This window comes from Eutrigla gurnardus, assembly GCF_963514095.1.
Source record: "Eutrigla gurnardus genome assembly, chromosome: 17".
Taxonomy (NCBI): Eukaryota; Metazoa; Chordata; class Actinopteri; order Perciformes; family Triglidae; genus Eutrigla; species Eutrigla gurnardus.
The window spans coordinates 16728511-16751818 of NC_139928.1; the positions used below are offsets into that span (position 1 = coordinate 16728511).

At 44.8% G+C, this 23308-nt stretch overlaps 1 protein-coding gene across 1 annotated transcript in view; it reads right to left on the minus strand.

The window, feature by feature from the left end:
• ext1b (exostosin glycosyltransferase 1b) overlaps positions 1-23308 on the minus strand; it is a 98595-nt gene that overhangs the window by 5871 nt on the left and 69416 nt on the right. Inside the window, exons 3-9 of the mRNA XM_084032761.1 lie at positions 21583-21690; positions 19937-20056; positions 15472-15604; positions 12588-12706; positions 8665-8760; positions 2807-2896; positions 1224-1384 (exon numbers count right to left, since the gene is read on the minus strand). Of these exons, the coding sequence (XP_083888887.1) occupies positions 1224-1384; positions 2807-2896; positions 8665-8760; positions 12588-12706; positions 15472-15604; positions 19937-20056; positions 21583-21690 (827 nt within the window). The remainder of the gene's footprint in view (positions 1-1223; positions 1385-2806; positions 2897-8664; positions 8761-12587; positions 12707-15471; positions 15605-19936; positions 20057-21582; positions 21691-23308) is intronic.

Here is a 23308-nt window from a genome sequence, read left to right on the forward strand (position 1 = left end):
GTGTTTATTGATTTGCATTTAGATCCTGCTCCAACAATGCTGAGTAGGTTGAAAAACTTTTTTTTTTATCTTGGATTACTTGATTGGAAACTCAAAGAGATAATTGAACAGCAGACGTTATTAAATGTGTTCAAAGCTAAAAAAGAGAGAATTGCCGGAGAATGTGTTTGTGTTTTCCTCAGAAGATGAAAATCATAGAAGGAAATTGGATTTTAAGCATCAAGTTACTAACTTTACAACAAGTATGGGTTTCTTTTAGTGGCGTCAAACTTTGGAATTCGAAAAAGAAGGATGTAAAGGGTTGTACAGATATTTTTCAGTTTAAGAAAATGTATAAAGAAAGACAAATTAGACAATATGCATATGAAAGTTAAGTGTTTTGAACTTGAAATGTTTTTTAATTTTTTTTATTTTCTATTTTACAGGTTATTTTGTTTTATGTTGTTAGAATTAAGAGTGAAGGTCAATGACAAAAAATAAGAATTATATTCTTCTTCCTGCTCCTTTCCAATCATGAAATCATGTCATTTGACATATGTGTTATGTGTCAACTTCATATTGTAACGTGCATTTTCATGAAAGAAAAAAAAAATGAAATGAAAGCCTGAAAACACCACGGTGAAGGTGAATAATCCCACGTTTTCAGACCTACGTAGATGGACATTTAAATGCAACTTTTTGACACCGTTGCGTTCCCGATTCTTTGTGCAGAACCATGAGTCCACGGACTGATTGCTCACGTTCTCGGATGGATTGAATGACTGAGTTATTGAAAGTGATTAAGCGTTGGGCTGCAGCGATTGGCCGACTGCAGCTTAATGGACTGCTCCCATCACGGCTGAGTGCAGCCATATTAAAGCTGACAGCGCGGTAGTAAAACTAAATGCAGGAACTATGAAACGCCATGTAGCAGACAAATTGACTTTTCTTTTTTTTCTTTTTTTCTTTTTGGGGATAAAACATACCCAGTGTCAAAACACTGGTTTCCCGAGGCTGTGCAACACTGAGCATCACATCTACTTTCATAAGCTACAGATCACTGCATCAAAGTGTTGTATCAAAAGAAAGACGACTGAACGCTGGAGAGCAGAGCAAAGCTGTGATCCCCCCCCCCCGTGTGACAGGAGGGGAACAGAAGCAAGGAAGATGAAAGAAAACAGCAGCGCAGAGCGAAAAACAGCAGCGTCGGTAAACAGCTGCATGGGAAACAACGGGCGGCGTACCTGTGGTAGATGGCGGCCCCCGTCAGCACCATGGAATAGTCGTTGGTCCATTTGGACGTGTAGCCCCAGCGCTCCTTGTTGCCGTCCCAGAAGTGGCTGCGAGCCGGATAACCGACGATTCGCTCGGGGAAACTCTGCCAGACTGTGAAGGCGAAATCCACCTGGAGGGACGACAACGACCAGATATAAATTAAAGGAAACAGAACTCCTGGGCCATTAAAGTTCAAGTGTAAAAGGACGGCGTTTGGGAATAAGTTACGATCCCTCATCGCTTTTTAAAGAAGGAACTATTTTCTTTGAAATGTTTGAGAGATTAGATTAAGTTTTGATTCATTTTCTATTTACAGTACACATTGTGTGAGAACAATCGGGAGAGAGAGAGAGAGAGAGACAACCGGGAGAACTGACAAAAGGAAGTGCACACTCAAGTGCACCGCAGTGAAAATACAACAGAGGCGAAACCTCATCAAACACAAAGCCGTCCCTCCAAAGCGGGCCGCCTGCAGCAAACTTCTGTGGCGCCGATCAAAGCGTTCAATCAAATAATTAAGATGAAAACATAAAAAAAAAGGCCTCAGCTGCTCCACAAACAGCCCGTTCTGCATTACAACACACACTACCACGCTATCGTACACTGAAAAGGGCTCATATTAATGAATGCTTATGTCAAAACACACCATAAATCATCATTTTTATATTCTCTTCCTGCCAGGATTTACACTTATGAACAAATCCCAAAGGGAAGGAAAAAGAGCTCCTTTGCTCTAAATGACAACAAAGAAAAAAACATGTCAGTGGTGAACCAGTATCCACCAGTATATACTGGAAACATGGGCACGTTGGGCCATTAAAATACATGGAAAATCAATCAGGAAAACTGGAGGCTAGTTTGTATTTGAGGGAGAGGAAAATTAGATTTTGTTCTTATTGAGAAACTACTTTGGAGGGAAGCTGGGAAGATTGTTCAGACATCTGTGATGGTATTTTTTTTGCCTTTTAACACGTCCTGGCATTGATGTTTTCATACTTATTGTTTGGGTTCATGATCCAAGTGTCTTCATGGGAGGAAACACGGGTCGATTTGTTTCTTTTTGGGAGCTGGATTTCCCCCTCGGTGCCAGCTCTCCCTTGCCATCTTGATCCTCGGCACAAACAGCCTTTATGGGATCTAATTCTACACTGTTCAAAAAAGCAGCATCTGGCTTCCCATGGTGCCGCGCCAAAACATGTCCCCGGGAAAAAACAGGAACAGTCCCGACAGCAAAAAAAATGCCCATAACAGTGCTGCTCTCGTGTGATTACAGGTGCCAAAACATGGTGTGTGTGTGTGTGTGTGTGTGTGTGTGTGTGTGTGTGGATAGAAAGAAAAGGACAGAAAGAAGATGAGAAGTCAGGGAGGCACTGGGAGAAAAAGTTGGAGTAGTTTAAATGGAGCTGTGGAGCGATAACTGGACAACACCAGCGACAAACAGGAGGAGAGATGAGAGAAATCAGAGATTTTTGGATCTTTGTTTTGTCTCAAGAGGACCAGACTATCAGGAGAGAGAAGACATTTTTATATTATTATTATATTATATTATTACCTCTGTGGTGGACAACACGGTGTCTTCATCCAGGCTGAGGACCGCGTCGGTCACGATGGTGTCGTAGGGCAGGAAGCGGCTGCTCATCACCTACAGGGGGACGCACACAGATCGCCAAGGGGTTAAAAACCCACATCATTAAAAATGGGAACATTGGATTTCCTTCTTCAAACAGCATTCATTTGTGATCATTCGGTTGCCTGGAACCCATTAAAACAGGCTGAAGGAGCGAACGGAGATGTGAAACTTGTGGAAAATGTCCCAGTTTTTCAGCGCCAAGCTGTTTTTTTTTTTTTTTCACACACAGATGACAGCTTCCACTGAACGTTACCATGGAAACATTCATAACCACATCTCATCGTTACGTAACATCTGACCAACCAGCATCTCTTACCTACAGGTAATATACAAATATATAGCAGCTTTGAGGATGAAACACCTAATTCTTCTGGTCTGGACTCAAAGCTCAGGAGGTTTTGAATCAGATCCTCTGGTCCAGCTTCACCTTGAGCCACATTTTTGAGTCAAAAAACGCCTTCTTGCTTCAGCGTCTACAGTCGACTCATGCATTTTTAATGACTCCTTACAAATTCATGGAACAAGCCATCAACATCAGCAAACGGAGAAGAGGTGAAAAAGCCAATACCCTACGCTTGACTGCCCCCCCCCCCCCTCCCTTCCATTGTCTTCAACAATGATAGAGTGCTGATACAAGTTTCCATTAACGCCGCGGGGTCATCTTTCTCCTCGGAATCAATAACACGGAAATGCAGCATGCGTCACCGTGTGGGAAAAAAATATGGCACAGATGTAGCGTTCCTCTCCACCGCCGGTTAAATAAACCCAGAATGGAAGTAGCTGACGGCAGATGAGAGCGAACTCTCTCAAACATGACGGTCCTTGAATATTTACCGGCAGCAGAGAGAGCGATGCTGGCCGGGGCCTCGTGGGCGGATGGAGAGACCGACATCTTGAGGATATTTAGAGAGGAAGTCTTTGGTACTGGACCCGAACACACACACACAGCGGTGAAGGCCGGGCCTGCGTGTGCTTTCACCACCCGCACTTAAAAGTCATCACATTTACATCTAACAGTCGTCGGTGTTTGACCTCTCTTCTCTGTAAGTACCCGCCGCACTCCGGCAGAGTGACCTCCCTCTCAACAGGTCCTCCACACTCCCACCGCCGAGGGCAGCGACCGACGCCGAGAGGAGAGCGCCACGAGCCCGTTATCTATTCTACGGCTGCAACTAATGACTGCTTTTATCCTCCGCCGACCTTTTGGTGTATAAAATGTCACACAATATTAGGGGGAACGCCCAAGGTGATGTCTTCGGACTGCTTATTTAATCCAACAATTAAAGACTCAAGGATTTGGATTTTACAATGGCACAAAAAATCCCAAATGCTTAGTTGTGGACGCCGTTTTTAAAACTGTATTTAATGCTGAAATATCATCACGCTTTCTCTGACTTTATGGCTTAGGATCAGGGATCTTTTTAAAGTGCTTTGAGACCAACTGTTTGAGTTGAAAAAAGGCAGCAAAAGAAGATTTTAAGACTTTTTCAAATCTGTTTTTGCAGCAAATGAATAAAGAATAAATCACAGATTTAGATTTTTTTACAGGATTTTCCGCTCCCACCACCTCACCTCGGCATCTCCCCCAAAACCATCCAGAGGCAACAACATCAGGAGGAGCCGAGGTGTGTGAGCGTCAGTCGTTTTTACAGATACAGAAAAGTTGATTCTAGAGCAAAAAGAGGAGAGGAGGCGCCTCCCTCTCATTTCCTGTGTCAGCATCGCGGCTGTAATGTCCTGCGGGCGAATAGAGGGAAAAACAAAACAATCTCATCTCTGCGCTCCGTGTTTTCCACTTGTTTTTTCCCGTCGAACGTGTCGGAGACGATACCAACGAAGAAGAGGTGGGGAGAGAGGCACAGGAGGGGAGAGAGTGACGGGACAAACAGCGAAACAAAAGGGAGAGAGAGACGAAAAAAGACGGAGAGGGGACGAGAGGATGACAGGCTGGTGTTTTTCCAACCCCCAGATGATTTGTAACGTAAGAAGTGTGACATATTAGCCTGAGGCTCCCTGCTGCTCTCCAGGAATGTGAGCTCTTACAGCAGGAATCTGCCTCCAGCACTTCACCTCCTCTAAAGGACAGCAGAGGAGGAGGAGGAGGGAGACGGAGGGAGGAGGGAGGAGAGAGAGGAGGACCATCGGTTTGTGTGAACTAAATCAAGCAGCGCTGTGACTCTCACCACAGTTATGAAGTCGCTTCTTGGCCGCCAAGCCGGAGAGACAGAGGGAGGACAGAGGGAGGACAGAGGGGAGACAAACTGAGGAGAGAGGAAGGACAGAGGGGGGACAGAGGGGGGATAGAGGGAGGACAGAGGGGGGACAGAGGCAGGACAGAGGGGCGACAGAGGCAGGACAGAGGGGAGACAAACTGAGGACAGAGGGAGGACAGAGGGGGGACAGAGAGAGGACAGAGGGAGGACAGAGGGAGGACAGAGGGGGGACAGAGGGGCGACAGAGGGAGGATAGAGGGGGGACAGAGGGAGGAGAGAGGAAGGAGAGAGGGGGGACAGAGGGGCGACAGAGGGAGGACAGAGGGGGGACAGAGGGGCGACAGAGGGAGGACAGAGGGGGGGACAGAGGGGGGATAGAGGGGGGACAAACTGAGAACAGAGGGGGGACAGAGGGAGGAGAGAAGGAGGACAGAGGGGGGACAGAGGGAGGACAGAGGGGGGACAGAGGGGCGACAGAGGGAGGACAGAGGGGCGACAGAGGGGGGACAGAGGGGGGATAGAGGGGGGACAAACTGAGAACAGAGGGGGGACAGAGGGAGGAGAGAAGGAGGACAGAGGGGGGACAAACTGAGGACAGAGGGAGGACAGAGGGGCGACAGAGGGAGGACAGAGGGGCGACAAACTGAGGACAGAGGGAGGACAGAGGGAGGACAGAGGGGGGACAGAGGGCACTGTCGTCGTTAGCAAACCGCTGTGAAAAGTGCATTTGGAGGGGACTATTTTCTGCAGCGGATTAATACAAATAAGAATGAATGAAAGTACTTAGAAGCACTTTGGTTCTACTTTTCCTGCACATTAGATCTAACATTAGAACAACCATACGTGTGCAAATGAAAATCTGGTTTGAGTGGCCTGCAGGTTTCCGTGGTAACAGATCCCCATGCTGTTAGCAACGAACTGGAGGGGTGTTTGAAGAGATTGAGGTTTAAATAAAGTAAAGTTGTAGTATAAGTAAATAATCATGAAGAGCCAGGTCAAAAGAAGCGTATTGTTTGTCTCTTTAGGCTCACTTATCTAAACTCAGAGTTGCTTAGTGCTGTTTAGTGTTTGCACTCTTGTGTTTTCAAAGTCTGCAGTTGCTTATCTTTTATTGCTTCCTGTTTTATGGCCTTATTTTTTAATATCTTTTATTCTTGTGCAGCACATTGTGATCCTGATCTACGAAAGGTGCTGAGCTAAATAAACTTCCACACTTAGCCGGTCCTCCTTTCACCTCAGTCACTGAGGTTGTGTCCTCTCTATTTCTTGCCTGGGAATTATTGGCTCTTAAAAAAACCTGTAGGGAAGTTTTAATTATACAGTACAGTGTCTGCTCTTCTTTTACTGTGCTAAAACTTTTTACTTCTTTTAGGTCAATAAATAAATGAATATACACATAAATGATTCAGCTTTGTTATTCCTGTCGGTGTGGAGGAACTAACTTTCATGAAAAATAAGCCGCAGAAATAAAATATGGGACATGTAAATCAGTAAAAAAAATAAAAAAATAGGAGGATGAACTCAGTGTGACCTCTGTGTTTCTAACATTCTTGCGAAGCTCCCGAGGAGAGTATGCTAAAAAAAAAAAGCAAGAATGTGATGAAGAGGTTGGGGAAAAAAAGAGGATGAGGAAGAGGATGATAAGGAAGAAAGTGTCAGGAAAAAAGGCAAAAGGGATGAAAAACTCTCCCCCTCTCTCCCTCTGTGGGGGGGAGGAACACAGCCTGGCATGCCACAGTAAACACAGAGACCGCCACAACCACAACAAACCACAGGCTGCCTGGCACACACACACACACACACACACACACACACACACACACACACACACACACACACACACACACACACACACACACACACACACACACACACACACACACACACACACACACACACACACAGCTTGGGAGAAACCACTCAGAGCCACGGGGAGAGGTAAACCATAAACCCAGCCTAGCGCCGGGTGACTGACACTGATGTGAAAACTACTTCCTCTGATTGGCAGGTGAAGTTAAGTCCTCGCCAGCGACGGGGGGGGGGGGATGGCGACGGATGAGTCTGATGTCTCTAAATACAGATCCTGTTTCCTTTTACCTCAAAAACAACCTCAAAGATGGAAAAAAAAAAGGGCTGGGATCATCGTTTAGAGGCGTCCACGTTTGACCTTTGGCTCTGACAAGGAGAGGTCATCGAGAGGAACAAACCAACCACTTCAACGGGAAAGACTCTTCCTAATAAGATTGTCATAATAAATGTGACTGAGACGCTCCGGCTGGAGGCTAAACTTAACACGTGTCTCTTCTGACAGTTAGAAGAGAAGAGGAACAACGAGCTGTCTGACTGACATGCTGAGAAAACGGACGCCTAAAGGTAAAACATTACTTCTTATTCACATCATTCCCTTATTCCCTCATATACTTCTGTAAAAACGTGTTAATAAAGAACTAATATTATTGGAGGTGAAAGGTGTCGTCTATTAATCCATCGGCCAATAAACACATTCATCATCGACATCCGATAACTTTATACTTTCAAGTAAAAAAAAAAAGAAAGACAAGAAATTGATTCTCTCAAATGTGAACATTTCTGCTTTTCTCATGAGTCACACGTTTTTGTTGCAATATGCACTATTACTATACACATTAAATAATAATCTTCACCACTTTCACTTCAGAGAGCAAACAACTAATCAATACCAAATAACCAGAACATAATGGAAATCATCTTTAGTTGCATCCCTAATAAACTAATATAGATTCTGCAATTATGTCGTTTATAGGCTGCGTGGAAGTGAGTTATTAAACACATGAAGAAACATCCAACCTGAACTATAATTCAATCAATGCTGCAGCTTGTCTGCTGGCCATTTATTAATTGTGCATATTTAAAGCACACTAGGCAATCTCAACCAGTTATAGATTCACGATTCTTACTTTATTCCACTGTTTTACGCTGTTATACGCTGTTATACACTGTTATACACTGTTATACGCTGTTATACGCTGTTATACGCTGTTATACGCTGTTATACACTGTTATACACTGTTATACACTGTTATACGCTGTTATACGCTGTTATACGCTGTTATACGCGGTGTGCTTGTTTGTTCAAAGTTTCTAATTCGATTCTTCCATCCTGGAGATGAGTGAAGAACAAACAGACAAATAAACGGACAGATAGACGGACAGACATTCATTGCTTTGTAGTTAAATATTGCAACTCATCCAAACTAATTTCTCTTTTCACATTTTGACTTTCTTCAGTTAATTCGATATTGAGTTAAAACGAATTCTGCAACTACGCTTATGCGCTTAATTACTGTATCATTCTCTATGCATTAGCCCCCCCCCCCTCCCCATCCCCCCTCCAAACGATATCATTCCTATTACCAAGCCTTAATTGAAACCAATCCTGAAAATGGAATCGGCGCAGCTTCAAATCGAATGTCATTAACTGGGAGAAAACTCTCAGACTGAATGAAATGTGCAAAGATACAGTGAGACGATACGAGATGAGCAGCGTGTGAAGGAGCGGCCGGGAGGAGGAAGTGGGCTCGGCCTCACCTTGTTCTCGCCCTCGATGACGATGACGGGCACTGAGGTGGCGGGCCAGCGGTGCTTGGCGGGGAGAGGTTTGTCACAGTTCCACAGGACAATGATCTAAAAGACAAAAACACAACAAATAAGACATCAGCATCTCATTTGATCTCGTGACATTTGCGTAACCTGAGGCCGCCAAATGTCGTAACAGGACGATTGAGTGTTAAAGAGCCAGAAATATTTCCATTTACGGCCGGCAGAGTCGCTGGCACGGTTCAGCCCGTCACTTTGTCAGGTTTCACTCTGACGACACGTTTTCCGGTCCAGGCGATCTCACGCTCCGACACCGACCAGACAACGCTTTACATGAGGAACTTGTGTTTTATTCGACTTGGACATGTGACTCGGTGTTACCCCACTGCAGACCTCATTAATGTTTGATGTGGAACACACACACACACACACACACACACACACACACACACACACACACACACACACACACACACACACACACACACACACACACACACACACACACACACACACACACACACGACCCCTGTCTCACCTCACATATCCGTACATTTACGTTCTCATGCATTTTGAATTTTGGTGACACATATCGGAGCGCTCGCTACACCCCTCCCCCCAGATTGCGACTGTCCAATCACAGCTTAGTTAGTTTAACTCAACATGGCAGGCCTGTCATCTTTTGGATCTGTCTACATGTTGAAGCAGTGCACACGGGGCTGTGTGTGTGTAAAAAAATAAAATAAAAATCCACACTCTAAATGGACCAGAATTTACTGAATGAAGATCTAGATTGAGACCATAAACTCATGTTTACAATGTTTACTCAAATAATACATCAAGGAAGAAGTGATTTTCTCATAGACTTCCATGCAATCAGACTTCTTTTTTACAACCAGAGGAGTCGCCCCCTGATGGCCAGTAGGAAGAATGCACTTAAACAAGTTGACAAAACTGACTTCATGGTTTGTCTGCTAGAATGAGAAGCAGCTGTTGTCTTCATAATAACTGCTAATTATTAAAAAATTATTAAAATAAGTATTATGAGTCTAAATATGCTTCTATTCAACGTAACCTCCCATTTATCATTGTAGGAAGGAAATATATATTTATTATTATAATGAATATATCATAATAATATCTGAAGAATGTGAAGATGGATAGTAAATCAAAAAGGAAACTTCACAAACAACGCCCCCAACCCATTTCAAATTTAAAAAAACGTTACAAATAGCCGGTGAAAAATGTATTTCCCCAAGATTTATGAGTTTGCTGCTTTCTGAGCTTTGCCTGGAGCTGTAGTCCCGCCATCTGCCGTGTGCGTTCCCTCCCAGCTCCTCCGTTTCCATCGTGCAAAGCATTGTGGGACATTAAAAAAAAAAAACATATATGAAATGTTCAGGAAAAACAATGTTCTGGGATAGTTTATTTTAAACTATATTGGTCCAGTAATAAAACTGATAAAAGATCACATAAATGCAAAGACAAACAATAGAAAAGCAGAGTGCTCTATTATTATTATATTATTATATATTCCTAGCCAGAGGAATTGGTTTAGCTGAACCAATTAGTGATAAAAACGCATCATCTGATTCCCATCTTGCAGTGATCGGTTGCTGTGCCTCAGCTGACATCTGCCCTGCTGAAACGTCCTCCAACGAGCCACCGTGCAGAGCCGTAACCGACGGCAACCACCAAGACGTCAACCACAAGAGCGTCCCCGCAGGGATCAATAAAGTTTCACATGATTCTGACATTGACAGGGTCCCCCTCTGGGACGTCTGCGTTCAGGTGTTTTGCCTTGTGACTGTACGGCGGCGGCAGCAGCAGCAGCTGTGTGGAAATATGGACGGCGCTCCCACAAGGAGCGATGACACCCAGCTGTTTGACGAATGGGCAAAATGATCTCATCATTATGAGCCGGTGGAGATTAAAAAAAACAACAAACAAGCATCATTCATGAGGCTGAATCGGGGAAGACGTCAACAGGTATATAGAGTCTCTGCATCTGAGAAACGTCCAGAAAGACAGACGGTGCTCCTCTCTGACGGTGCGTCCACATGACTGGAGGAAAATGGTGGCGAAACTGGGAGGTGTATCTGTAGCACGGGAGGAAGAACACGCCTCCATCCGTAATGCACGCGCACGCAGCAGGAGGTCCACTGTGTCAGAAGGAGCCTCAAAAGCTTTGCTCGCATCCAATTTAGCCTCCTCCACCCTCCGAGCTCTTTCATTCTCTCCCCTCCATTCATTTATTTATATCCTTTCCTCAGCAAACCCCCCCTTTCTCTGTCCTCCTTTCTGTCCACAGAGAGACAGAGAGAGAGAGGAAGGGAGAGAGGGGAAGAAAACACTAGTGTAGCCGGCTCTCCACTCGCCTGGAGAACGCATCCACAAAAACACCCCCATAAAAACGAAGGAGTTTACTCGTTCAGCTCGTTGTTGTGAACGATGGTTTCAGAGAGAGAGTAGCTGGGATGTGTGTGTGACTGCTCTTTTCTGATGAGGCGATTGTGAATTTAAATGATGTCTTTAATGTCAGGCTGCATGTTTGGTGAACATTTAAAGGGATGATCCACCAATAACACGTCACCAGGTGGACGAGTCGGTTCAACAGCTGTATGGAGGAGAGAATAACCCTGATGTCATCAGCTGGACTGCAAATTTAACACACAAAATAACTATAAGAGAAGTCGACTGAGTTGCATTATGGGAATTGTAGGATGCAGCACTTCTGTTTTGGACAATGGTCTTAATGCAGAGAGCAAAATAAGGACACACTTCCTCTTGTTTTCTTTTTGTTTTTTCTCATCCACAACGTGTTATTGATTGACCTCGTTAATACCCAGTGATTTCTGGGATTTATTTTTTATTTTTCTTCAAATTTAATGAGGTCGAGAGCACCAAGATGAGAAAAAACAACCTATTTCCACAGGACCTAAATTGTATATCCAACTAAAAAAAACCCACATAAGTTGTCAATTCTTTAACTGAAAATGAAGAGAAACTATGAGATCAATTTAGGAGAACGTTGCTGCATGAGGTCGATTATCTTTGTTGCTCAGAATAAGATATTGAACCAAGTCTTGTTTTGGCAGCAGGATCCGGTTTCACCACTAGTGTCGAAACACTTCAGATAAAAACCAGCCGCACTCGCAGGGATGCGGAGAGAGTCGACATGGTAACTGCTCACATGGACAGTATGTACACAAATACACACACGTGCAAGAGCATACTGCCTACGCACACACACACACACACACACACAATCAAAGACCTACACATTCAGCCGCCGCACTCACACGGAAACTCATCCCACCTACACAAAATACAAACTCGCTTACTCATACACTCCGCTGGCCAAACAAACAAACACACGCACACACACCCCCGCACACACACACACACACACACACACACACACACACACACACACACACACACACACACACACACACACACACACACACACACACACACACACACACACACACACACACACATCGGGGAGCAAATTCCATTTCATTTCCCGTGCTGGTAAGAAGCAAGCAGGGGGAATCAATACACGCCGTCTCCAGCTGTGCTGAAGGGGGTTTCGCTGCCATGGAGACAGATGTAGCACTGCTACAAATTGCTGCCCTAATTCAATCCACCGGAGACACACACACACACACACACACACGCACACACACACGCAAGGACGGAAGATGAATGCCGTTGTTGCTCCAGTTGTGAAAATGAGAACGCAAATATGAGCCGCTTAATGCGGCGCAATTTGAGGAGTCACAAGGTGGAGATCGGTGGAGGATTCAGGGGATGCTGCAGCGACTACACACACACACACACACACACACACACACACACACACACACACACACACACACACACACACACACACACGGAGGAATGCCTACCTGTGCACAGTACTGGGACTTGGCCACAGCCACCAGGAGCTTGAGGATGGGCTGGGACTGGGACACCAGCGGGGAGACGGCATGGATGACTGCTGTGAACTTGGGGTACGGTTTAATACCTGAAAAACACCAGAAAAAAAGAGACAGTCACTCATTAATGCCGTTTAACAAACACACAAAACAATGACATGGAGAGCCGACTGTCAGCCATCGACTTTCAGGCTCTTTGAAGAGAATAAAACCGACGGAGAACTGAAGGCTCTCATTTACATTTCATATCTATTTCCAGTTAAAGACTACTTGAAGCTGGTCTGTCAGCAGTTAAAACAATATGGACGATGTAATAGGAAGGGATGTGCGTTTTCAAGCCGCTCTTTTAAAATATTCAACGACGTTAATGTGTTTTGAAAATGCCAAATCTCTCGATCGCTGAATATTTCATTTGGGAAACTCTTGGGCTGTGTCTGGAGCCCAATGAACAGACAACTAAGTGCTGATGCGACTTTAAATTCAGCCCGACTTGACGCTGGAGTGGAGTAATCGAGGCTGAAAATGAGCAGGAAATAAGATATTGAGCAAGACGGATCACAGACGACGTTCAACTTTTCCTAATTTAAATCTAATCTAATCCGACCGACAAAGCGTGGCGCGGAGAAGATAGTCTCCTTTCTGCTGCCGCGCAACTTTTATCACCAGGAATATTATGCAGTTTCAAAACTTGGTAAAAAAACAATCCTTGTTATTCGTACTGAAAAGAAGTTTTCAAAGACGGGGGTTGTGAACTTGTAAAAAGCTCGTCAACAGACTTCCATGACACATGAAACCAAACCTGGAGCTGGAGTACCGTCATGCATTTTAAAACATGGATGCTGTTTTCTGTCTTAGCGATACACAAAAGGCTGGTTAAGGATCCATTCAGCAGTTGGAGGCCAATTATTTATGAATGAAAACCCGCAAATTACTTTTAGTATGGGGTTGTTTTTACATTTACGTTTAGCAGACGCTTTTATCCAAAGCCACTTACAATAAGTACATTTGTCGAAAGAAAGAAACCACAACATATCATTGATGATGACGTGAGAAACAAGTGGTCCTCATCTGAGTTAAGTAGCTGTTCAGCAAGGATACCTTAAGAACAACAGTACGATCAAGGTAAGAACATAGAAGTGCATTTTTTATCTTATTGATAGAACATAATTAACATTTTACACCAGTGATTTCCAAATTATTTGTGATCCCTTCATCATCACAGGTAACTATGTCAATTCATTTAAAAAAGTGAGGACCGAAGAGTGATTTCCCCCTTAAAAAAAGAACATTGTGGAAGAACTTTTGAATTTTTGTCTCAGATATTGATTCTACTTCCACCTTTATGGCAACAGATGGGGAGAAACCAGGTCAATGAAGAAACGTTCTTCCCAGTTGGGTTTGGTTCCTGACCGGCCTGTGCAGAGCCGTGACCTCAATACCGTCCGACACCTGGGACGACAGCCAGGCCTCACCGACCGTCAACAATGGCCGACCTCACCGCCGCACTCGCGGTCGAGTGGAAGCAAAAGCTTGCAGCCGGGTTATAAAATCCTGTGGAAAGCCTTCACAGAGGAGTGAAGACTGAGGTGTATTCACGCCAACGGTTTGGAAGTAAAACATTCAAACATCACGTCCAGGTGTGATGTCCTGATGTCTCGTCACGCTCAGGTGACGAATACGTGGAATAAAAATGTGATATGGAAAAACGCACTCACAAACCGCAGTGAGACTCTGCAATGTCTAATAAATATTGTATATAGTATAATATATATTTGATCATGTTGGAGGGGAATCGGGGGGAAAAGGGGTAACAATAATTCATATACAAATGGTGCTTAAATAATTTGCTGATAATAATCAAGTGGTTCGCTGATTTTGGGTCTTTTCATAGATAACGATAGGGAAACAAATACAACCACGGTAGTTCTATGTTTCAAAAATATTTACTTAGACCTGTTTTTATCACTAGATGTTATAAATGTAACATATCATTTGTCAAATATATTCTGTTGGTAATTTAAATATTCCCAAGTGTACGTTTTAGAAATAATTCTAAAGTATGCATTTAGATATGAGCCTCTAAAATCCCCTTTCTTTTGGCTCCTCGATGAAAAGCCCATCAAACTAAAGCACCAACTCTGCGTGTCCGAGTGTGAATAACCCTGATGAGTGTCTTGTTATTGGCTCTTAGAGAACAAGACGAAGTGTCAGTTGGAAACAAACTCCTCTCGCTTTGATTTTACTCAATTACCCGTCAGCGTCACGCCACCTCGTCTCCTAAAACCCATCCGTGCTTAATTGCTTCCTCTTTCGACAAACAAATAAACTCGCCGGCGCTGTAATCCATGCCTGTCACCGTGCCCATCCAGTCGGATATCAGCCCTCCACTCCGGGGGCTCTGGATGATGATGGAGTGAGGGATGGAGAGCCTCCCGGGTCACATGGTATGATATGCAGGTGGGGGAGGGAGGGGGGAGGGAGGGAGGGAGGACTCGGAGCCGCTGAACCACAGCGGGAGGAATTGGTCTCGCCTCAGAGGTACCGCCGGTAGCAACGCTGACTCAAACCCCGGTGATGGACGGGCTGGTGTGTCAGCACGACTAATACAAACATCAGTCAACTCCGCTTGCTGACACGCTCTGGAGCAAGGCAGTAGATCAGAGGTGGAGAGATTTCTGATAAATCCTGCACGGCTGCAGCAGGACCAAAAAAATAAAAAAATCCACTCTTGTGCAAAAAATTGGGACAAAACATTGTGTGGCGGATGATGAAGAAACCCTTCATGACCAAGCTTCATGGATGAGTTTGTTGCTACTGTGTAGAAAGTGTGTGTGTGTGTGTGTGTGTTACTGACCCAGCGTGGCGTAGTAGAAGGGGAAGTCTCCCAGGTACCCGGAGTACTGCGGCAGGGCGAAGAGCCCCCCAGGGTGACTGTTCCACATTAGGCTGCTCCTGGAGCCGTGCTCCAACACGCGGTCCTGGATGATCTGCACACAGCAATACACTTCTTTAAAACTATTTCATTTTTTTTTATCTTTCTTTAACCTTTAATTGACATTCAATATCATGGCTGTTTCAACCATTATTTGAAATATTGTTTGTTTCGCAGCCAAGCTGCATATGAAGACAGAATAACACAAATCTAACACAATTAGAGAGATAGAGCAAGGAATTAGAAATGTGTACACATAAACAAAATTGCATAAGTGCAATATGCAAAGGGCAGTTAACAAAGTGCATCTAAAGTGCTATACGATACTGAGCACATAAATATCACTGAGGAGGAAGGAGACGCGGAACCCTTTAGTCCTCCTAAATGGAATGGCGTCTGAAAGGTTCAGATTCAAAGAAACATCTGTGAGACAAACTTGTGACTTTGCACGACATAAACTTGAACCACTTAGTCCCCAGAACTAAGAGCACATTTCCCCGAGTGGTAAAACCCCGTAAGACACATGTCTTCTTGTGTGGACAACAATTAGTCAAAGAGCTTCATTTAAAAAAATCCGTGTTGCTCTGACAGCCACGAAGAAATCAAAGGACACGCTGTCTGTTGCCAGGATCAAACTCTTGTCATTTTAATTACGGCAGAGTCTCCGGATTCATTTGTGAGGCTTCCTTTTTAATTGACCCTTCGTTAAGCCCCGCCCCCCCCCCCCCTACTGCTACTCCGTGAAGCTGTCAGAGCTGCCATGGAGACCCACGCCGTCACTAACTGCACTCCCTGGAGAAATAGTATCGCACTTTTGAAAGGTCTACAATGTGTGTGTTTGAAGGATACATCCAGGATGTCAAACTGATCCGGCGGTGAAAACGGAGATAAAGAGAGAAGCTAAAGCCGACAGATCGGAGTGGAAAAGTGAACCGGCACCTGGCGAGACAGAAGACGGCAAAATTAGGGACCCTGTCCCCGTATCTGGAGCAGACAGCTTGTGGCAAGTGACCTGAGTGACAGCACCCACCTGTCAGTTCGAGCGTCTGCACCCTCAATCATGCCTAACGTTAAGCCTTAATACCATTTAAAGGGGTGAGTTATGTAAAAAGTACAGGAAACTAGCTGTAGAGACTTAAATGTTTTTTTTGTACCAGGCTGGAAACATTTCTGTCGTAAAGTTAGGCATTTTAACGGAGGTCAATGGAGATCGACAGCCTCAAGTGGTCATTTGAGGAACTGCATGTTTTCTCAGCACCAGAGGTTGCCTCTTATCTCGTATCTCTTCCCGAGCTATCACTACGACACAACGTTTACGAGCTTATAATCCACTAAATCAGCCTGAAAATGAAGACGACGTGATTGCATGAGCTGCTTGCGTTCGAGGAGCGGGACTTAGCAAAGTCAAAAAAGTCTAAAGTACACTCAGATATCAGAGGAATCCATTTGTGTTGAAAAGGAACAAACCTTTCAGAAACCGGTGGGTGAAACATTTAAGATTTGATCGATGAGCCTCACACCTCAAAGAAAATAATCTCACACTACAAAATTGAGTTTTCACGCACAAACACCAAGAAGCAGATAGACATAAATGTGAATGAATATCAACACGGCTAATGCGGCAATAACCCCGTTTCAATTCCGAAAATGACACTCGGAGTATTATTCAAAAACCCAGTCGGTGAATTAGAGCAGGTTGGAGAAACTGTTAGAAAAGTGAGCTTTAGATGAAAGTTGGAAAGCCGCGCTGAGCTCCCCAAACGTTTGCTTTGTATCACCTCAATCGCAAGGTATTGATCGTGTCGAGGCTGAACCGCGGTGACACAAAGCTGTGCTGAAAGAAATCTACGTTATTGTGTGATATTTCACCAAATGAACTGAGGTCTTTTTTTTCATCCACGCCGGTCAGACGGACAGAGGCCATCGGAGAAAAAAGAAAAGAAAAAAAAAGATCCAAACAGAGACCAAGTCATCAGCTCGGTGAGTCAGGCCTGCCGCCATCCGTTCTGCACCCAAATAGAGCAGTCAGTCAAACCGGTCGGCCACCATCCTCCCCGGCTGCAGCCCGCCGCCGCCGCCGGCCAACGCAGAGGAAAGAGATATTGCTGCTGTGCCCTTGAGCCATGCCAAATTGCTGCAGTAAAAGCGACACAGGTTTGCGGCCGTGTTTTATGGCGACGGCTGCTGCCTCGGCAAACTCAAAAAGGATGAGGTGAGGGGAGTCAGCTGGCCGACAGCTGAGCAGCTTTGCGAATAGTAAAAAAAAAAATTGGTTAGTAATATAGCTGGAGGGAGTTACTGTAATAATATCGACAAAGCAACATAAAAATTCATCACAGGGAGGTGGGGATGTGAAGGGGGGGGTGTTAACCTCCCCTAGCTTTGTCCCCGAGGGCAGTCGATAACCATTTGCCTCAGCCCCGAACAGATTAACTCGAAATCCGTTAACTTCTCTATAAAAACACTGCCTGCCACCTTAAAAACCCAGAGCCCCTTCCACCTTATGAGGGGGCAATTTTGCTCGCTTGGCTGCAGCTCCTCCCCCGCCAGCAGCCCTCAGTCGGGACATGATGGACGACTCAATCTCACCTCCGAACAGCCACAATCAACCAATTAGAGCATGATAGATAAATCCTGCTTCTCGCCGGAGAAGCACTGCGAGCTCGCCTTTAATAGGTGAGTTTAATAGGTGCGCCGGCAGGCACGGACCCCCCGGCTGTATTGGACCTGTGATTGGTCGAGACGCGGCGGCTTCCTGACAGGAAACACCGCGTGATAGGTTGAACTCGTGTTTCCTGCCTGCTCGGCACAGAGAGAGAGAGAGAGAGAGAGGGAGAGTTCAGAGTGGATGTTGGAAGTCAATAAAAAAGCAAGTGAGTTTGTGAATGTGTGCGAGGAGGAGATTTAATCTGTCAAGATATGGGAGTGTGTGTATGTTTTGAATGCGTGTGCGTATCCTCATAGATCTGCAGTGAGGAGGGGGGGGGTGGCGGTGCAGACTCGACAGGATGAATAAACCATGTCGCTCGTTATCTCGGGGGCTGCCACGGCAACGCCATTTACATATGTCACCCCTTCTCCTCTTCACCCTTTCTCCCACCACTCTCCCTTTTTTTTTTACAGGACAGTCAGTCAGGATTAAGTGTTTAGCTCTTTGCTGTATTCACACACACACACACACACACACACACACACACACACACACACACACACACACACACACACACACACACACACACACACACACACACACACACACACACACACACACACTGAGTCACAAGCTCTCGCAGTGTCACCTTGCTCTTTAGTGCGGAGTGACAGCGTGTCAGCGAGGTTATGCCCGGGTGGTGCGGTGTGCATCGGGGCTGACACACCTCGACATATGGAGATGTGTTTGTGACTCGGCGTGTGCGATAGCACGCGGTGAGACAGGACCAGATAACAAACAGCCTCAGACACGGAGAGCCGGCTGAAAAAAAAATCTGACACACTCGAGATGCCGGAGCCACGATCCATGCAGAGTTGTGTCGGAAAAAAGTCAAACTCGCCGGGAAGGTTTTGAAGGTTACAGTGAAAAGTGAGATCGCTGCATCGAGGGGGATTCTCGCTCCGAGCGACGCAGCCAGAGAGGATATTAATTGCATGATGGGATACTTGGGCGACAACAGGCTGGGGATTGGATGGATGAATGAGCTTTTTTCCAGTCGCATATTTGTCCAAACTGTGACTGTGCATGACAAAACAAGGTCAGCGGGAGGTTTCTGAACTCAGTGATGCTCCACCAAAATGCGTTTTGTCCTTCACCCTGATCAGCCACTGTGTTCGACTTGGAGGGATTCCAACAGTGACCAGTTTAAATGGTGGAGGGGAGGAAAAAAAGATCAATCCATCTTTTTAAAACTTCTCAATTCACTAGTAGGACTCAGTAATGAACCCGCCTCCAGCTCAGCATCGACCTGGATTCCTCTGCAGGTTTACATGCACAAGTGTCGGGACGGGAGTTGTTAAAACAAAAATCACAGTACATTTATCATGTTTTGTGATCTAAAAGCAACGCCCACTGTGCGCAGTGACTGGCCACATGACACAGATGGATGACAAGCTGCAGGGTGACTTGAAAACCGATGCAATTTTTAATACTTAAAACCAGATTTAGTGTAGAAGACCCCTTTAAAGTCACTCAATCTCCAAATAATAATAAACTCTAACAACTGCTCCGACCTTTTATGAAGACTATCTGTAAATTCCAGCATCAGGTGGTAAATGTAAAACCCTGTTAAGCCCGCTTTGTTAACCCCAAAAGGTTGAAAGAGTGCTAAAGGGGGAGCAGAAAGGCTGGGAAAAGGGGAGGCTGGTTGTGTGCATGTGTGTCTTGAACGCTCACCTCCAGTGTGGTCAGCACTATCTTTTCCACGGAGGAGAAGTAGGCCTCCCAGAGGAACTGAGTCTGCTGTCTGAGGGACAGGATCTTATCCTGGTGGATGGAGCGGACCGTGGTCGGGATCTGCAAAAACGACAAAAAAACAGCAGGGGTGGGTCACCGTTCAGTGCTGATCTGGGACCTGAACTGTGGCGGCGGGGAAGATTAAAATGGGTCCCGGAGATGCACTCATGAACAGATAAAACACATTAAAAAGGAGCTCACAGATATTGCGGGTTCCTGGAGTAGTAGACACAACTCTTTTTTAAGTAATTTAGGTCAAGTCTCAGGTGTTCTGAGAGTCCTTCAGGGCAAATCCACGTTAGAATCGATAAACTGCAAGTCAGTTCTTTGAATGCTAACAATTTTGCTTACAGTGGTTTTGAAGTTTTGTAGTTTTTAAAGTCTTTATGCCTCATTCTTTAATATGAAAGGTGTGTTTCTGTTAACCTGTACGTCCAAACTCACAATATTCAATACAGGTCGAGTGATTTAATGAATAATTAGACTTTTTTTTCTTCAAACCAAAATTTGAAACGCGGCACATTTTGACCGCTCGTATCATCATAATATTCATTTTTACACTTTGTACAAAACAAACAAAAATATATAACATACATGCTAATAAGGGAGTGGCCCTCGTAGCCATACTTTGTTCCCTTTAGACAGAGCAGGGCTAGCTAAGCTAAGCTAACTGGCTAAGCTAATCTTATCATGTAACTCACCAAAAGTACTTGCAGGGTGATATTTAAAAAAAAAAGAAGTAAAAACCCAGAATAAAACAAATAGCATTGGCAGACAGGTTTAAGATAGTGAAGAAAACATCACAAGGGATTTACAAAAAAACATAACAGCCATTGTGACCATCCGTCATCAAACAGCTAAAATGCCTTTGTGCTTTTATTTGAAGTGCTGTGTAGTTTAATCCGTATGTGAGTTTATTTGTCACAGTAAAGAGGATAACGGCAAATAAAAAACGTTTAGTTAATAATGCCATATCCTGCAAACTGGGAACTCTCTTGTTAAAGACGTACATATTATAGCTCTCAAATGGTTTAAATAGATGTAATGAGTGTACAGCATATTCACAATTAAGATAAAAACATATATATGTACTTCATGCATCTCATTGGTGTGAGACACATCCAGCCACCGGATACACCCCGGATGGCTCAGGCACACTGGCGCTGCGCAGAGTTATAAAACTCAATGTCAAACAATATTATCACACGCTTCATTCAAATTAAGATTTAATGGGCATATAATTACTTTCCCCCCGTGAAGTTCAAGCAATTCCAGCCCAATTCCATTTGCTCCTTCTATTTATTTGCCCTCTCATGTAACAACGTGAGGCTTTGGCATCATCTTTTTTTTTTTTCAAGCCGCCGAGGACTTGGTATGCTGCTTGCATTTTGTTTAGCTGTCGAGCAAGAAAAACAAAAACAGGATTCGGGGGTGGAAATATGATGGGAGAGTGAGTGTGCTCAGGATATCGACAGGTTCTCTTTCCGCTGCTGTTTTCCAGCCTGCCGTGGTTTTCAGGTGATACACGGAGCGTGAGTTTGTTTTTTTGTTTTTTTTGTTTTCCAGCGTTGTCTTCGGGCCGTTACCTGCAGCAGGAGCCTCTCATCGCCGATCACCGCCGCTGTGTTCCAGTCGATGATCTCGGAGAAAGGCAGCTCCCAGCCGTTGCTCAGCATCACCGGCACACACGCGGCCTGAAACACACACACAGAGGGAAGGTTGGACACCGCCTGTTACAAACACAATCAGAGCTGCAGCTACACCCTGACTGCGTTGCTACATATCGATCCGGGATTATTAGCTGCCAAATGCACCTCTTCTGTATTATAATTGATCTGTGTTGTCTGTGTGTCCCTTTGAGTTAATGCCTCAATTCTATTCCATTTTACATGGTTTTCAAGCGTCCTGTGTTGTGGATATAATCGCACATAAAATCACTACGGAGGAGGAAAGTCACCACAATGATACAGGCAGCAGAAGGCCCATTATTGTCTCAATAGATGCCAACTTCATCAGCCGAAGACTAAACGCCGTTTCAGAGGAGAAATCCTGTCAAATGGGGGACTTGAGCGACTGAGAGGGGAAAGCAGCTGCCTAAACTTGTCACACTAGAGCCTTTAATCACGATCATTAGTCAGAATTACACGAGAACACACTTTTGCTGTTGCAACGTGACACATTTTAAAATGACAGAAATTTCAAATTATTAATGGAAAAGGCTGCAATATACACTTAAAGCTGTATTCATTGATATATAAACTGTAAACACGGACACATTACCGCCCTATAAAGTGGATTTTGTGTCCTGCTCCTGGAAATACCTGACTTTTTAAGTTACCAGCCTTAAAAAAAACCCAAACAATTAGCTTAAAGATGCTAAAAACACCCAGAAGACACCCAGAAAACTTGACTTGGGATAAATAAACTCGGAGCGACGAGGGGAACTGCAGCATCTTCTGATGATTCTCAATGGCTTCATCGCATCCAGTCCTCTCACGTTACACAGTAAATTGACTCATTGTTCACACACACAAAAAAAAGCTTTAGTGCACAAATATAACCTAAACATGCGTGCATGTTGCTTTGATCATAAAATGTGAGATCAAACGTGAGCTGAACACAAGGCAGCTCCGGCGATCAGATAAAGAGGAATGAGCTTGAACACACAGATAAGCAGACGGCGTATCGTCACAGATAGCGAGGAATTCAGTGCAACGATGACTGACGTGGATACGGAGCCGTTTGTTTGGAGGAGAGATCACAGTGAGGAGACCAGAAAACATGCATGCGTCCCCCGTTTGCGGACCACGAGCGCTCAAACATGCACAAAAAGAATTTCTGAATGACTTAAATCGCTCATTCGGATTCTCTTTGTGATTACTTGATTTCTGAAAAGAGACGTTTGAATCCCTGAACGCGCCTCAAAGATGGACTCGGTTTACTTTTGGGGTGTGGCAGCTGTCGACACATCAGTATCCAAATGGTAACTTCAGGTGCTCCGGGAAAGTTAATTGCTCAAAGGGAGGCGAGCGGGAGGAATGATAAAGAGATGAAAAAAAAAAAAAAAGACAAAAGACAGAAGAAAGTGGATAAATAGATGTAAGATGAAGAGGGGAGGTAGTGAAGCTGAATGTGACCTTTGGCGAAGGAGTGGCAGAGGGATGGAGGGATGGGAGGAGAGGGAACAGCTGGTGTGTGTGTGTGTGTGTGTGTGTGTGTGTGTGTGTGTGTGTGTGTGACCATGGTGGGAGTCTGATGTAATGATGGCCCCGTCACTCCCAGGTCATAAAGGTGTCAGCTGAACCAGAGCTG